Genomic DNA, 16,638 nt, shown 5'->3' on the forward strand with positions numbered 1-16,638 from the left:
GATTATCCCATTGTGTGTGTTTAAAGAGCAGAAGGCTGGTTGGGAGAACAGTGCTGAAGTCATCACAAGACGGCATATGGCACTCAAGAGTACTCATGTTTGCCCGCTTAGATGACTCGAGGGAAGAAACAAACATTGCCTGATGATCTGTCAATTTCCTTCATAAAAAAGAAGAAACCCTAAGAGGAGAAAGGGATTTCCCCAAACATTTCTATTTATATCTATGCTCTTTTGTGGGGTGGATAAGATATTTAATAAGCAAACATAGCTTTCCTTCCCTATCCTCCCGCCACCACCCCTACTCCCCCAATACATTTTTTGGTGACTTCACAAACGCTCAGGTATCCAAGTCATCAGCTGTGCTGTTTCCTGAGTGCTAAGGAATAAGCAGGAAAACAGTATGGAGACCTATGTTTAGCATCAGAGTCATAATAAACCCAAAAGTCGGGACATCAGTATCTCAAGGGGTTTATATCAGTGCAGTCACTTAACAATTTCCGTCACACTGTACACGCTAAACTATTCCTTTGTGGACCAGGAATATTCAGACCAGATACACATTTTACAGATGGTAGTATATCTGTCTGGGCATGGTACCATTAGAAGTTAGCTCCTTGGGCTTAAGCGAGGCCTTCTTGTAAGCTATCAAGATCGACTTGCTTGGTAGAAGAAGACTACGCCGTGACTGAAAAGAAACTACAAAATAATGTTTATGATATAATCAAATGTTTGCATAGTTAGGAGGAGGGAAAGAGAGGATGCAAAAGATGATCAATGAGAAGAGGAGAGAAAATTATGTTAACGAGAGAGATGGATTTATAATCTATTGGGCTGGAAGTGAGGGAAAGTATGAAATGTGCTTTCATTTTTAAATTTGTAAAAACTTGTCTCATGAATTTTTGGTAATTACTTTTATGATTAAATATTGTGTGCATGTGTTTAAGTGGCACTATAGTTTGTTTCCCTCTTCCAAGTCAAGTAACTGTGGAGTTTCAAAGATGGCTGTGAGTTTCTAACCTAGTCTCACCTGGAAGCCTCAGGGGTACACTTTGTTCATCATATTCCCCTGTACTTCAGTTCTTCTCTGAGGTGGCACCAATGATTAGCCTTCCAAGAAGTCAACCGAGTTAATTCAGAGAATTCTCCTGAGTCGAACACCCTCCTTTTAATCTCTGGCTGAGTGGTTCTCATTCACGACCTCCCCAGAATATTCCAGACAGCTTGTTACAACACAGATAAGTAGGGCCTATTTCAGAATTTTGGATTCAGTCGATCTGGGAAAGGGGGCTGGGAATTTGCATCTCTGCCAAGTTCCTAGGTGATTCTGATGTTTCTGCTTCGGGGGGGGCTGTACTTGGAGAACCACTCCTCCTGCAGGGGTCGAAAACCATTTGGGAAGAAAAGGAGACAATCACATGGGTCCTAGGGAGCCAGGTGTGATAAGATCCAGAACCAACGGTGCCTATTTCCTGCACCCACCGGGTGAACAGGGCCCGCTCCAGGATGAGTCAGAGGAGGATCGGCTTGATAAAATGCAGGCCAGAGATACAAGACATTAACACAGAGAAAGGCGGGCCCAGGGCTCCGGTGAGGAAAGCACCTACCTTCAGAGAAGAAGACTTGGTCATTGCACTCATCAGCACTGCAGGAGCATATGAAGAAGGTCTCCCCAGACATTTTCTTCTCCTTCATAATGCACTTTGTCGACCTAAAGTCCTCCAGAGAAATAACGCCCTGGTACGGGAGCTCAGGGTCATGGCACATGGTCTCTAGCGTTATGTTCTCATCATTTTTTCTCCTGGAATTGAAAGCGCCACAGGGGAAGGGAAGAGAGAAAGACAGTGAATGCACAGGACATCAGTCTGGGTGGAATTTAATTTATAAAGCCGTTTCTAACAATGGTCGTGAGTTCCTGTGTCAAACAGGAGCAGGCTGCCCTACAGCCTCCTGTGCCTCTGTCATTTCAGTTGTGCTGTCGCTTATTCTCAGAGCTCACTGATGATCACAAACAGGAGGGCTTTCCTTGAGGACTGGCCTTCTGGAGAATTGCACATATTAAGTTCTAATGAAGCCATTACTAGAGCGGGACATCAGCCAACAGAAGATTCCTAGATACTCAAGAAAATGTTAACACCTCCCATCCAGATTGTCCTGCAAGGCTTACACATTGTATCCCTCATGTACTGGACAGAGACTGGCTCCCCCAAACCAAAGCCCCACTGCCATGGAGTCCACTCTGAATGGCAGGTAGGGCTGCCCCCTGAGGTTTCCAAGGCTGTCATCTTTAGGGAAGCAGACTGCCTCAGCTTTCCCCTGCGGAGCAGCTCCTGGATCCATATGGCTGAGTTCTGATTGGCAGCCAGAGATCCTTTCAGCTGTTACTGAGTGCTTCTAAATCAGTGGTCTCAGACTTGACCATTCTGACACAGAATCGCCTGGAAGGATGGCTTGTTACAACAGTCTGAATTGCTGAGCCTCTGGTTAACAGCTAATTAGTCACCAGACGCTCCCTAGAATCCCACTCATGTTTAGCTAAAAGCTTCTTCTCAAACAGCACACCTGGAAAAGCAGTCACCTTCCCTCTGCTTTTACTGCTGAGCCCCAGAACACTATGGGAGGGTGGATTCCAGGTCAGCAGTTGGCAGGCTGCGAAGGAGGGCAGAAGCCTCCTAGATAAAGAAGTAGTTTCCCAAATTTCTGATGGGAACACTTGAGGAAGGTGGGGTGGGGAATAAAGAAATGAATAAAACACGTGGAAAGGAATCGCTCGCTGTTATGTCCCGCTCAATGAGATACTTCAGATTTAAAATTCCTTCACATCCTAGATTTGGAGCCTGGCTCAGCTAAAGGCGCAGAGAATCCTCAAGAGTTAGTTTATTTAGGCCCTATAAAATGCTCAGTTGGATCTAATTAGTACTTTGCATTTTTAAAATGACATGATTGACACATAATTGACAAAGCCCAGATGAAAGTCTAGCACCCTCAGAAAACCCGCCATTCTGCTTTCCTCATCAAAGGGTCCTCCTGGATAACTATCCGCAGCATCCCTCATCACTTGGCATCCTCCATCGATCCTTCCAGGTGCCCAAGACCCACCGTCTGGAACGGCACTCGATCTAGAGCAGCACTAATGAGGCCTGCGATGATGGCCCAGATGAGATCAGTGTTAATAGTGGAAGTTTCTTAAAAGAATTCTGAGTGCATCTATGTAAGTAATCACAAACATGCGTGCACATTCAAGCCCCCACACATACAAATTCACAACAAGGAAACCCAAAGAGAATCTTGGGTCATATTCAAGTGAGTAAGAACTTTATCTAGCCCACCTTCTTAGCGCCTAATTGGAAGATAATAATAGACAATATATCAACCTGGGATTCAGAGTGGTTTGGATCTGACGGAAGGATGGAAAAACCCGGCCAGGATGGAGTTAGTGTTTTTGACATCTGTGCAGCCTAGAGGCACGCGTGCCCTTTTATGAAAGAGCCTCACCACCAAGGGTCAAGGATGACAAGGAAGACTCCAGTCCCACTGAGGCAGGACCTTGCTGTGAAAGGCAGAGTGACAGGTGATCGGACTCTGTACTCCGGGCGGCTATCAGGGAAATACATGAAACTAAAGTGGGCAGCATCACACAACAGATACAGTAATAGTTTAATCTTAAATCTGTCTTAGCAAAAGCTGTGGTTATGGTACATGAACGTACTCCCTTCCCATGATGTGTGTGGCGACTGAGGAAGAGAGAGGGAGAGGAGACGGAGACGGAGAGACTGAAAGGGACGGTGGTTTTAGTTTGGCGTGGTAATCCTTTGCTCCCAAGGAAAAGGGCTTAGTGCTGCTTCATTGGGAAGCTGCTCGAGATGAAGGGGCGGAGTGCACTGAGAGGACACTCGGTAATTCCTGAGGCTGCGTAACTTCCTTCAGTGCTTTCTGCACGCATCCTGCAAGCGAGTCCTCCATCGTGCTGGCCTCTCTGTGCAAAGCACTCCTCGATACCACTGAACACTAGGAGGGAAAATCCAGTGAGATAAAACAGGCAGACCCCGAGTTACATACATCTGACAAATGGACAACTCTTGCCTATCTGCTCATGTTTAACAAGTTTGTCCTCACTTGTGGAATGACGGAACCAACCTTCGCTCACAGCAAATTCATCATCGCAATCTCCTTTACTTGCTCCACAGACAGCTGTTGCCTCCCTGAAAAGACTTCCTTGCACGAAAACTAAGACTCAATAATAAATAAGATCCATACGATGAACCTGTCCTGACTCAACTTGCATTCCAAGACTTAAAGACCCTAGATCTCATTCATGACCTGGGACTGCTTGTATACACTTGATTTGGGGTCCTGCAACAATTATCTGAGCCATCGAAGAGGTCATCGCAAGCCTTCCCTGGAGAACGAATCAGTATAACAGAATTTATTTTAATTCCAAGATAGTCTCATAGTGGGGAGAATTTAATCCTTTTCTTTGACACGGGTCCAGACTTGACATGGGTGAAATGACTACAGGAACTAAAAGGACTGTAAAGGGCAGGGGGTGGAGGCGAGGGTGTTAGGGGGATTATTCCCATGGCGCCCACCATGCCTTTCAGTTTCCACATTGGGCTACTTTTCAAATAGCCTCCCGTCTTATTTGGGGTTCTCAGTTTGCGGTCCTGCAGTTTCAGGGCAGAACATTTTCTCGCGTGCCCTGTGTGGGTTAAAGGAGGCAGTGTTGTGCAGATGAGGGGCTTCAGCCGGAGGTCAGGCTGCAGAAAGGGCTCCACTGATTTTGCAGAAGCATCGAAGCTGGGATGATCCTTCAGAGTTGTCCCAAATGGAAGCAAAGCAGTCAGGCATTTGCACACCCCAGCGCCCATCAGTCATGGGATACTAACCACTCCGGAGAAGGGGGAACCCTTGAATGAAGCAGCCCTCTTTGGTGGAAGGAATTCTTTTTTTTTTTTTATTCATGTAATAATTTTTACTTTTAAAAATTTTAATCATTTAATTGGGAGCTCTTAAAGATATCCTAACAATCCATAGTTCAATCACATCAAGCAGTAATGTACAATTGCTACCACAATCAGTTATAAAACATTTTCTTTCTTTTTGAACTCCTTGATATCAGCTCCCCTTTATCCCTTCCCTGCCCTCCAGGGCCCCTTATTATCCCCCCCCCCATAATAGTTTGTTTGTTTTCCCATATCTTAGATGACCCAATATATCCATTCACATACAATTCTGTTGTTTGATCCCACTGAGTGGGGTTATACAGTCATTAATGCTGTCAACTCCCTATTTTCCCCACCTCCCTCTTCCCGTACCCCCAGGGAACCATTACTCCTGTTACTCTTTCTGAAGGGTTATTGATCTTGGCTTTCATGTGCCAAATGATCTTACATATACAAATATATGCAACTCTAACACAATTAATGGGGTAAAACAAATAGAAACCAGAATAGTAAGGAGAGGAAATATTAAAGAACGAGAGGATAGTTATGTGGTTCATCAGTACTATACTTCACTCTGGAATTTTCATTCCTTCTGGGTGGTCCTCTGCAGGGGGACTGTCCAATTATCTTACAGGTGAAGCAATCAGGGGTAAGTGTTCTAATATTCTGAGCTTAGGGAAGGGAGTACCTGAGAAGGAGAATCTTCTAAGTTCACAACAGTATCCATGACAACTCCCTTTCTCATTACTTGAACTCCAACTATGAAAGAGTATTTCCCTTCAGCAAAGCAGGTAAAAAGAATATCCATTGTATTTATGTTTATAGGTATGAGAGAGGAGAGAGAAGGAGGTTCCTTCACAGCAATGGTGTCATTCCAGAGAGACTTGATTTATATTGAATTTGCATTTTGGGTAAAGGACCCATATCTTAACTAAAAGATCCTCTTTGGGTAGCAGAAGTTAGCTCTCACACCACACCAGGTATACAGATAACGGTCAGGACTGGGGATTAGAACCATGGAAGAAAGCACTGAGGTTCCCTTGCCATGTGTCGCTTCCCTTCCCTTCCCTCGGTCAACAGGTGGCCATTCCTCTCTACTGGGTTTCCCTTGGTTTTCTAAGAGAAGACGGTCTACCCTGTTATTGGCAAACGCGGATAGTGAAATGTTTTCAGGCTTACACTGAACACAAATCTCATTGCTGGTAAGTTTTATGCATCCTCCTCTACCCTTTGGAGTTCTGTGGCACAGGTTTTTAATTCTCCACTTGTCCTTTAAGTCTCTGTCAACAGACTCATGTCCTTTCTTTACAAGACTCACCAGGTCTCCCTCAGCCATTTTTCTGATGGCATGCTTTCTATACCTCTAACCACAGTGGTCGCTTGGCTCTGAACACACTTGGTCTAAATCCTTTTTCAAAAAGCACTGCCCACATTTGGACATGAATGCAGTTGACAGGTAGTGCGAGCTGTCGTGACAGGTCTTTGCTGTTAGCATTCCTTCAGTTCTAGAGAAACCAGTTCATCCCACTGTGAGTACAGAAATGCACACGTTTCTCAGATCTATCATCAAGGCTAACTACGTGTCTAGAGACAGTCTCAGAAGACTCCTTCATAAAAAAGTGGGAACATATTTGAGTTTCTATTCTTATTTGCCAAGTGGCTTAGAGATACACAGTCCTCCCCACTCCACCAAAATTCAATAATTAGAAGTATCAGAATAAGCCAGGATGATGTTATATCCCATTAATCTGTCAAAAGGGATAAAAGTACATATTATTACAAAATGGGAACTGCTAATGTTTCTTTCACTCTTTCCTCAGGCACCCAAGTCATAATTGTAAATTTATTAAATGATCCAGGAGAACCCATAGTACATGTATAAATAACTATATTAGGGGTGTGTGTGTGTGATGAGTGTGTATAAGAGTAAGAAAGAGACAAGGAGGATATGGTAGCGCCCAGAGGAGAGATGGGTAATGGAACCTGAGCTGCTGGCTAAGAAGTGAGTTGGGTTTCTGGTTCTTTGAGGACTGTCCTTTTGGAGCCACGGTTCCATTTTCCAGCTGCTCACTTTTCATGCCTCCTTCTACCCCACAAAATTGAGATTGCCGCAGAAGGAAAAATCTGCCAGGTGCTCCTCTGAGAGCGACATGTGGCAGTCCATGTTTATGAAGATTTCCAGCCTTGACCATCCTCTGGGCCAGTTCTACTCTGCCATCTCCTGTTGCTATGGATCCGAGCCCACTGAAGGCAGCAGACGTGGGTTTGGTGGCGGCAGCAGTGTCACTATGGGTTACGGATGAGGTGTCCATTTAATGCCTCAAAGTTGGGAAGAAGAGTCCTCCAGTGATAAATGTTCAAAGATAACTAAAAAGTTATCATCTAATCAAAAAAAGTAATCATGTATGAACGTGTGTGTGCGTGCACACACATACACAGGTATATTTCCAAAATATACTTGGATATACCTATATATTCCAAAATATATCTGTAAAGCTACATTTCATAATTGAGAGAGAGGTACTCTAGGGGAAAAGAAATGGTGTAGAGGTGCTTCGGCCTAGGGCAGGACAAAGACACAGAGACTTTGTCTTACAAACACACTTTACTTTTAACAAAGAAAGCGTTCTGAAAAGGCAGCCTTACCAGACAGCCACACAGACTTCGTAGGATTGCTCACAGATAGCCGTGATGCTGCAGTTGCTCAGGCAGGATTTTTGGTTGTCACAGGTAGAAAACCTCACATCGCAAAATTTACACAGTTGTCGCAACTTGATTGCACCATTTTCGTCCACGACCATCGGGTCCTCGTTAACTGGGGTAAAGAGAAAATACATTCGATAATGATCCAACTGCCAGGCGGCTTGCCAATGAATTCCTAAAGAGGTTATGCAATTTCAAATCATCTCAATGTCATGAGAATGAATGTGGACAAAGACACACGAATGCCTTCCCATCTGAAAAGACGCTCTTTCCTGTATACAGTTCGTAAGGACCATCCTTGTCAGGTGGTGTGCACGTGCATGAGACAGGGTGGGGAGGGCAACTGAGTCACTTCCTGCATGTATCATTGATGATCACAAAACTCTCTTTCTACAAAAATCTTTACCAATCAATCGAGGAACACGCATTAGCCCACTGCACCGTATTGGGTGCCCTCAAAAGTTATACTGAAACTCAACCCTGTATCTATGAAGGTGGGGCACAATGATCAGTACCCTGAGGGAATGATAGTCTATCTGAGAGGGCAGACAAGGGAGCAGTTCAGACAGAGCCACCCAAAATAAAGGGAACACAGGGAAACCACATATGCACCATAGCTCACATGGGCAGGTGAGGGTTACAACCAGCAGAGTCAGTCACTGGCGAGGAGAAACCATGGAAGAGGCAATAGCCCTGCCATTAGTTTCCTGTCCTGCACACAAGGGAGCTCTAAGGGCCCTCTTGACAAGGTACTAGCTCTACTGACTTCCCTCTACAGCCTGGAGGCAAAGCTGTTGATTAACCAACACTTACTGTATGCTTCCTAGACCCAATACTAAGCACCACCACCACACCCAAACCAAATGCCCTGCTGTGGGTCTCTGAGACTGTCACTGTTTACGGGAGTAGAAAGTCCTAGCTTACTCCTATGGAGCTGTTGGTGGTTTCCAACTGCCAACCACGCTGATCACAGCCCAACACGTACCACGGCACCACCAGGGCTCCTCCAGCATTGCCACAGCACTAGGCAAACAAAGGTGAAGAAAAGCTAAATGCCACCTTAAGGACTACCTCCCATTTCCTCTCTGACTTTGACCTTATCCCATGAGACGCTCCTTCTTACACCATATTCACCCCCTTTTAGAAAACAAGGCTCCTGGAAGAAGCAAAGACCCTTCCATTTTTAACCCCACCTAGCTCCCTATTTCTTTTGTCCAGAGTCTTCAAACCTTCCCAGTCTCTAGTTAAATGTTACCCCTTCACGCTAAAGTGACCCCGGGATTCTGCACCAACTGTTTCAATCACTTGCTGGCCTATAATTTATCCCCAAGAAGGTGAGTTTGGTGACGACAGCTCCACGAGCCTTCTTTACAGATCTTTATCACTCACTTTATTTATTTTTAAAAGTCCCCCAAACAAAGTCTGTCGCAATGGAAGACACCCCGAACATATTGATTAGATAAATAAGTAAATGGATAAAATTGACACAGGCCAAATATAGAAGTTCTTAAGTGACCCTTTATTGACCTGTGCAAAGGAATACAGAGTTTCTTTACTTAAATAGAGAGGCATGTTATCATACATGATCATTTGTATTCATTCAATGTTGGAGCCACAAAACCCCAGAGAGTGGATGGCTATGAAAAATAAGCTTATTTCCTCACAGACCCGAAGACGAGAACTCTAAATTCAGGACTGTGGCGGCACTAGAAAACTAACGTATAAGGCCATTCCTATCCTTGCCCTCAGTGAAGTCCATTTCCATTAGCAATGAGATGAAAATTGAGGGCTGAGTTTGGAGGGTCATATGAAGTAAGACTTGGCTGCAAGGCATAAATCAGTAAAGGCAAATTATATGATTGCATTACACTCTATAAGAAAAAAGACCGGACCGAGGTCACAAGTGGCACTAGACTCATCATTGGCCTTTAGATTGTTGGGAATGTGCCTCTCCAAGGGACAGCCATCACAGGAGCATGGAAAAATCTCACGGCTCCCCCAATCCTGCTTGTTTCAGTGCGCTTCTGCTGAAGGTCGGAGGAACCGTTCAATGCCTTTACAGTCACTACCTGTCCTGTGAAATTTAGATTTGTCATCAGAACGTTCTTCTGTCATGCCACCTCTTTGTCACTTGGGCAAGCACCTGTTTTCTAGGTTTCTAAATATACAAATCTATATAAACTTAAGATTTGCTTTCTTGCGGCAGCATTAAATATAGGAGAAGAAAAAATAAACCCATTCATCCCGCTCAGACCTCAAGTTCATTTCAGGAAGTGTATTTTTAGGTAGCATACTATTTTGAAATTCTGAGTGTCTCCCAGGCCAAGAGCTCTTTGCTTAGCTAAAAATATGGGCAGAAATATCTGGACCTTGTTAAATTTGTGACCAACACAACAATGAAAAAAATATTTTTTTTCTAGCTGATTAGATTTGGTTCTATTTGCAAAACAACCCACATGACCCTCTAGGTGTCCATATAAGGCATTTCCCAAAATATCAGGAAGGCCATTTTGTTTGTTTCATTTACTTATTTTATATTAGTATGTTTCAGAAATGTATTGGCTGGTTAGGCAGCATTATTATTTTTAGATACAAAAGCAATCTCCTCTGACTTGATATTAAGGCTGGGAATCTAAATCAGAGATTCACAGCCCCGATGACATGCTGGGATTATCTGGAGAACGTAAAAGAAGATGAAACATACATCCCACCCCACCTGATATTGTGATTGTTCTAAAGGGTGCAAGGAACATCAGGAGATGTTCCTCAGGGGAACACTGACAAAGAATTAGTTGTAAAAACACCACAAAACAAAATTCACAGACCAATGCAAACACGACTCTTAATTGACAGGTAAAGGGCAGCTCCCCAACACAGCTGGAAAATGTTTGCTTGTCAAAAACATCTACCTCAAGAGGATGTGATTAGCTGTTAGCCACCTGAGGTGGGGAGAGGTCCCTTTCCAGAGTGAAGACTTCCCTAGCACCAGAGAAACGGGGGTAGTTCAGAGTAAGAAGTAAAGAAAAAGAGGCGAGGGTGGTGGGGAAGCGGCAGCAGCAGCAGCCACAGAAGGGCTGACAAACTGCTGGTAAGTGGCTTAGGTGTGACACCTGCGAGTGACAGAGGACAGAGAAGAAACCAGAGCAATGCAACGTAGACCGAGAGTAGGCAGCCACCAAGCTGCCCAACTCTAGAAGGGGTATGGAGTTGGCAGGGTGTGCAAACGATGCCTGGGGCCGTGCACAGATGCCAGATGTGTGCTGGCTTACCAGAGGCCCCGAAGGAAAATTCCTCTCTACTGAGTTTGGAGAGAAAAGTCAACAGCCAAGTTGACTGCAGTACAAGCTGGTACCTGAAGGCATCGGGTATGTGTTCTTAGGTGTGGTGGAGTTGGTTCCACCTCACGTGAACGTCTGTGCAGCAGAACGGAACCGGCCTGCTCCGCGCCAGCCTCACCACCCGTCTGAGGTTTGAGCCCAGGGCTGCAGCCACTGGGTCAAGGCATGTCCGTCTCAGGGATGGACTGCAAAGGCATTTCCTGAGAACACTGGTGATTACCCACTGGACTGCCAAGTGCACAGTCAGCGCTTTGAAACCACCAGCCACTCTTTAGGAGAAAGGCTTTCTACTCCCATAAAGATTGACCGTCTCAGAAATCCACAGGGGCAATTCTACCCTGTTCTATAAGGTCACTAGGAGTCCAAATTAACTCAAGGAAAGTGGGTTGGGTTGGGTTGGGTTTACTACGTGCCAGGCAAGATACCTAAATGATAGCTTATGATGTCATCAGTAACTAATGAGGGAGTACTCATTCTCTCCTGTTACAGCAGAAGCCATCAATGCGAAGGCCAGCAGACTTCTCTTCACCGTCATGTTTTCTTTTTGTTTGTATTTTAGACTTGAAAACCTTTATTCAGGACATATTCACCACCTGCTAGCTGATCCCCAAAGCCTCTCCAGCCCACAGGTCCCTGAACCTCAAAACCAAACTCACTGCTATCGAGTCAATGCTGACTTATAGCAATCCCCTGTGAGTTTCCAAGACTCGCTGTTTATAGGAGTTGAAAGCCCAGTCTTTCTCCTGCAGAGCTCCTGGTGGTTTTGAACTGGTGATCAAGCAGATCACAGCCCAACAATTAATCACTACATCATAATGGATCCCGGGTCCCTGGAAGAATATACTTGGGAAACACTGCACTACATAAAATATGAGTGCGTGTGTTGGTAGGGCTTTGTGGGAGCAAGGGGTTAATTTCAGAGGGCCAAGTGACGCTTAACCTTGAGGTCATTCTTGTATTAATTTTGATAAAAGATTTATTAACTCATCCCTGCAAACAACATATTTACAAATTTTGCTCATAGCTTTTTGAGAGCTCACAGGTGTCCCAAAAGCGGGTAGGCCCCAGTTGAAGGATCCCAGGCTTATGCCAGAGTCTTTCAGAGCCAGTGATAATATGCTAAGCAATATAGTGATAAGCACAGTAGGATGGAGGGCCAATGGAGAGGTGGAATGACGGTCATTTACTGTATGAATCTATGCGTTCCACTCCTCGGGATAATATGGCATTAGGCATAACCCCATGTATCAAACATCTCCTGGTATTTAATGCATAATGTTTGTGAGGCCAAAGGAATGGAAGGGAAGTAAATTCATACATGTGAATATAATCAGCAACACCATCCTATAGCAAAAGCTAAGCCCACTTCTAAGTTACTTCTAATTCTCATGGTTAAATTACTCTCCTAAATCTCAAGTCAAAATGTTCTCACATGAAAGCAACATACTTGAAATGTCTGTGGACTTTCTGTGAGCAGCTGAGCATCCTTAGGGAATATTCTAACCATCATAGGCAAACGTTGTCCCCATGATGTTCTCCATGCAGGGGGATCCACTGAGAACGCCCCTCACCTAGAAAGTGATTCATAGGCTTGCCTTTCAGCACGTGACAGCATCACATGGTCCACCATATATCGCATCTCTTCAACCAACCCCAGGAATAACATCAAGACTGTCAGTCTAGGACCTAATGCCTTCCTCTTATAACACATTTCCCCAAACTCACTGTTTAGAGACAGGGGTTCTAGATCTTGAGAATATGGATTAAGTACTTAATTGTGTCTATTTCTGGAACAGTTCAGCTGTCTTTGAGGATCAGAGCGGAGCACAATAAGAAACCTAAAACTCGATCACGAGGTGTCGAAAAGATCAGGTTATCAGGTATCATCAGAACAAAACATAATATCATAGTGAATGAGGGGGGTAGTACGGAGTGGAGACCCAAAATAGGCCACTGGACATCCCCTTACAGAAGGGTCTCAGGGAGGAGATGAGCCAGTCATGGTACAATGTAGCAACAATGAAACATATAACTTTCTTCTCATTCCTAAATGCCTCCTCTGCCCTCCTCCCCAAACTATCATGATGCCAATTCTACCTTATAAATCTGGCTAGACCAGAGGATGTAGACTGGTACAGATAGGAACTGGAAACACAGGGAATCCAGGACAGATGATCCCTTCAGGACCAGTGATGTGTGTGGTGATACTGGGAGGGTTGAGGGAGGGTGGGTTGGAAAGGGGGAACCGATTACAAGGATCTACATGTGACTTCCTCCCTGGGGGACAGACAACAGAAAAGTAGGTGAAGGGCGACATTGGACAGGGCAAAATATGACAAAATAATAATTTATAAATTATCAAGGGTTCATGAGGGAGGGGGGAGCGGGGAAGGAAGGGAAAAAATGAGGAGCTGATGCCAGGGGCTTAGGTGGAGAGCAAATGTTTTGAGAATGATTAGGGCAATGAATGTACAAATGCACTTTATACAATTGATGTATGTATAAATTGTGATAAGAGTTGTATGAGCCCCTAATAAAACAATTAAAAAAAACAAACCTAAAACTCATTCCAGATAAATATTAAAGAAGTTTGATTACTAGTCCAAGTCTTTAGAGTTGTGTCTATTATCAGCTGAACTGTTGGATAAAGTGTCTACCTTTCATAAGTGATCTTAAACACTTCAATAGAAATTAATTTATGTATCTTTGAATTCATATATTATCTATTGTATTCCGGCATGTATTTGGGGAACACCTGGACATTCATTTTCTGCATATGGGAACCTCTTGCTTCATGCTACATGTTCACAGCAGAATCATTGAAATTGACACAAGTCAGTGTAGCATCTCAAAGAATAATCTAGAGCAACTGATGATTAGAATCAACGCCTTCGAGCAGTGCTTCTCAAATGTTCACATATGTGCAAAATCCTTTAGGAATCTTGATAATCATGTCTGAGGTAGCAACCCAGACTCCAGTCCCAGCTGATACCCAAACTGCTGGCCGGTTTACCACATGGTGAACAGGAAGGTTTTAGAGAACCCGGTTTGCCTTGCCATTATCTCCCCTTCCCGTTCACTTTGGAGCGGGCCAGATGCAGCCCCTGGTTTCCTTGCCTCTGTCGCTGTTCCTCATCTTTCCATTCTATCTGCATTTCTCTGGAGCCTGTCCTCTCCCATGACCAGTGCCTGAGGCACTGATCGCCAACCATATGGGCCAGAGTTGAAAGACTTGTTCTCTGAATGGCAGCTGTAATTGCAGTTGGCATTTCAGAGCCAGACCCTGAGACAACCATCTGGCAGATAGCCACCATGGTCTGTGATGCTGGCAGAAAACGCCCTACGGCCCTGGAGACCAGGTGGGACGAGTCTCTTGGCCTGTCACACACATCCCCCATGCCAGAACAAAGATGCGCATCAAGGAGCCTTCCGTGTGTGGCATTCCCCAGGGTTTGCAACTGTCATCAAACACTCTGGCTGATAAAAAACAAGAAACACCCCATGATTAAGTCAGAGGATGAGATTTTAGAAATAGTTCGTGTCTCTGAGTCCATTACACATTTAGAACTTCTGATGCAGAACATTATTTTTAAAATGTGTTCAGATCACCTTTCTCAAAGTAAACCAAAATGTCTTGAGAGCAGGATAGGACTCAATTCGAATGGTCTTATCGTTCCTGCTTTGCACATCACCAGTTCTCAGTAAATGCAGAAGAATTTCAAATCATGCCAGTGCCCACTGGAAAGGAATGGAGTATCCCACAAGGTACCCACAACGGACCCCAAAATAAAGACAATATAAAATGCTGCTTTAAATGCCAGTGCTGTGTCATGTCACTAGAGAATCCAGACTGCTTAAAACCCAAATGGGGCTTAAGTGGAGAGGAAATGTTTTGAGAATGATGAGGGTAATGAATGTACAAGTGTGCTTTACACAATTGATGTATGTATGGATTGTGATAAGAGTTGTATGAGCCCCTAATAAAATGATTAAAAAAAAGAAAGAAAGAAATAGGACCTTTCATGTAGCCTCCAAGACTTTCCTTGAAGTTCCACAGGTTCAGGGCCACCAGAAGGAGCGGCAGAGACTTCTTGCTTCACTAACTGGCCACTCCTTCACTAACTGGAATCATACTGGGAGCACTCAAGAAAGAAGCAATGAATGGCCTGAAGGCATGAGTGTGTGTGTGAGTGTGTGTGCGTGATGTTCACCAAGAAAAGGCAAGGTATAGGTAACAGAGGTAAGGGCTGTTATATACAGTCCTGTAGTAATTGATCTTTGAATAGATGCGTGAGTTGACATGTAGGCCGAACAAGAGGGAGCTGGATAGTGTGAGTGTACCTACTAATGATATAGATTTGAAACAGGGTAGTTGTATATGTGTATCAACCTGTTCTATAAATATATCCATGAGTGAAATGGAGTTACATATTTATACACGTGTGTAAGCCGAGTTTTTCTGAACATTTTTAATGCATTTTTTGTGGTAAAATTAAGTGCCTTGGCTGATATTGGGGTAGGTTTATACTTGGGTATATACGGTATTTAAGGCCCGAAATTATGAAAATGTCTTAGGTAGAACCAAATACTTTAAGGGATTGAATCATTGTGCTTGGGGATTCTGGACCATGGTTTCAGAAGGCACTAAGGTCAGCTGGCATAGTGTAGTTCACAGAGACTATATTCTACTTGGATGAATAGTGACTGGGGTTTTAAAAACCCCTAAGTCGGCAGTTAAGGTGCCACTACTGGTCTCTCCGTGTCTGGAAGAAAGAATTGTTAGGACAAAACAAAAGACGCATGGAAACAATTAGTCCAAGCAAGCCTCAGCTTACACAACCAGGAGACCCGAAGAATTAGAGGGGCCCCTGGCCATCTCTACCAGCTGCTCTGAAAAGGATAACATTGTGTGATCCAAGAATCCAATGAACAAAATCCAAATCCAAAGGAGCGAATGGTGTCAGAGCTTAACTTCTGAACACTTGGTTTGCAGAAGGCTCTGGATGACAATGGAAGCTCAACATCCATTTGCAGGGTCCACACGTGGATGAAGCCCGCAGTGAACCCCCCTGACCATCGTCAAGGGATGTGAATATCCTTGATATCAGAGGGGGGCACTGGAAAGTCAGCTATGGCAGACGCAGGCAGGTTAAAATATAACATCTGATTTGTCTTCAGACCCTTTATGGTGGTTTCAGTGTTCGATGTTGTGCTTTCTTTTCGTTGGCTTTTCTCTGTTTCGTCACTGTTGTGGGTTTTTTGGTTGTTGTTTGCTCGCTTGCTTGCTTGTGTTCTGTACGGTTTTCTGTGTATGGAATCCGGAATGGGGAGATCCAGAGGTACAGTGACTGCTTTAATGGCTGCCCAGGCGCCCAGCAGGGGAGGGGAGGTGAAGAGCTCACAGTGAATACCAGAAAGAAAATGGTCGGAAGCTGATGGTGGTGATGACTGCACAGCTCTCCTCAACATGATCCAGATCTCCTTGAATGATTACCCTGTACCTTATATGAACTGTATGCCGATAGGCCTATTGGGGAAAACCAAGTCCTTGATACAGTGGGAGAAAAATGTGAAACCCAAACCCAATGCTATAAAAGAAAAGCAACTCAAGATTATGACCTGAGGTCTGAAACAGCTCACTGCTTGGCTCAAATTGT

General features: G+C 44.3%; 1 protein-coding gene across 1 annotated transcript in view; it reads right to left on the reverse strand.

Annotated features, from left to right (window-relative positions):
- Nucleotides 1–16,638, reverse strand: part of TGFBR2 (transforming growth factor beta receptor 2) — a gene marked incomplete at its 5' end in the record, with an annotated part of 97,774 nt that overhangs the window by 42,461 nt on the left and 38,675 nt on the right. Inside the window, 2 exons of the mRNA XM_004704046.2 lie at nt 1,605–1,798; nt 7,587–7,755. Of these exons, the coding sequence (XP_004704103.2) occupies nt 1,605–1,798; nt 7,587–7,755 (363 nt within the window). The remainder of the gene's footprint in view (nt 1–1,604; nt 1,799–7,586; nt 7,756–16,638) is intronic.

Source organism: Echinops telfairi, unplaced genomic scaffold, assembly GCF_000313985.2.
Source record: "Echinops telfairi isolate 266 unplaced genomic scaffold, ASM31398v2 ScPeMD7_7420;HRSCAF=8458, whole genome shotgun sequence".
Classification (NCBI taxonomy): Eukaryota; Metazoa; Chordata; class Mammalia; order Afrosoricida; family Tenrecidae; genus Echinops; species Echinops telfairi.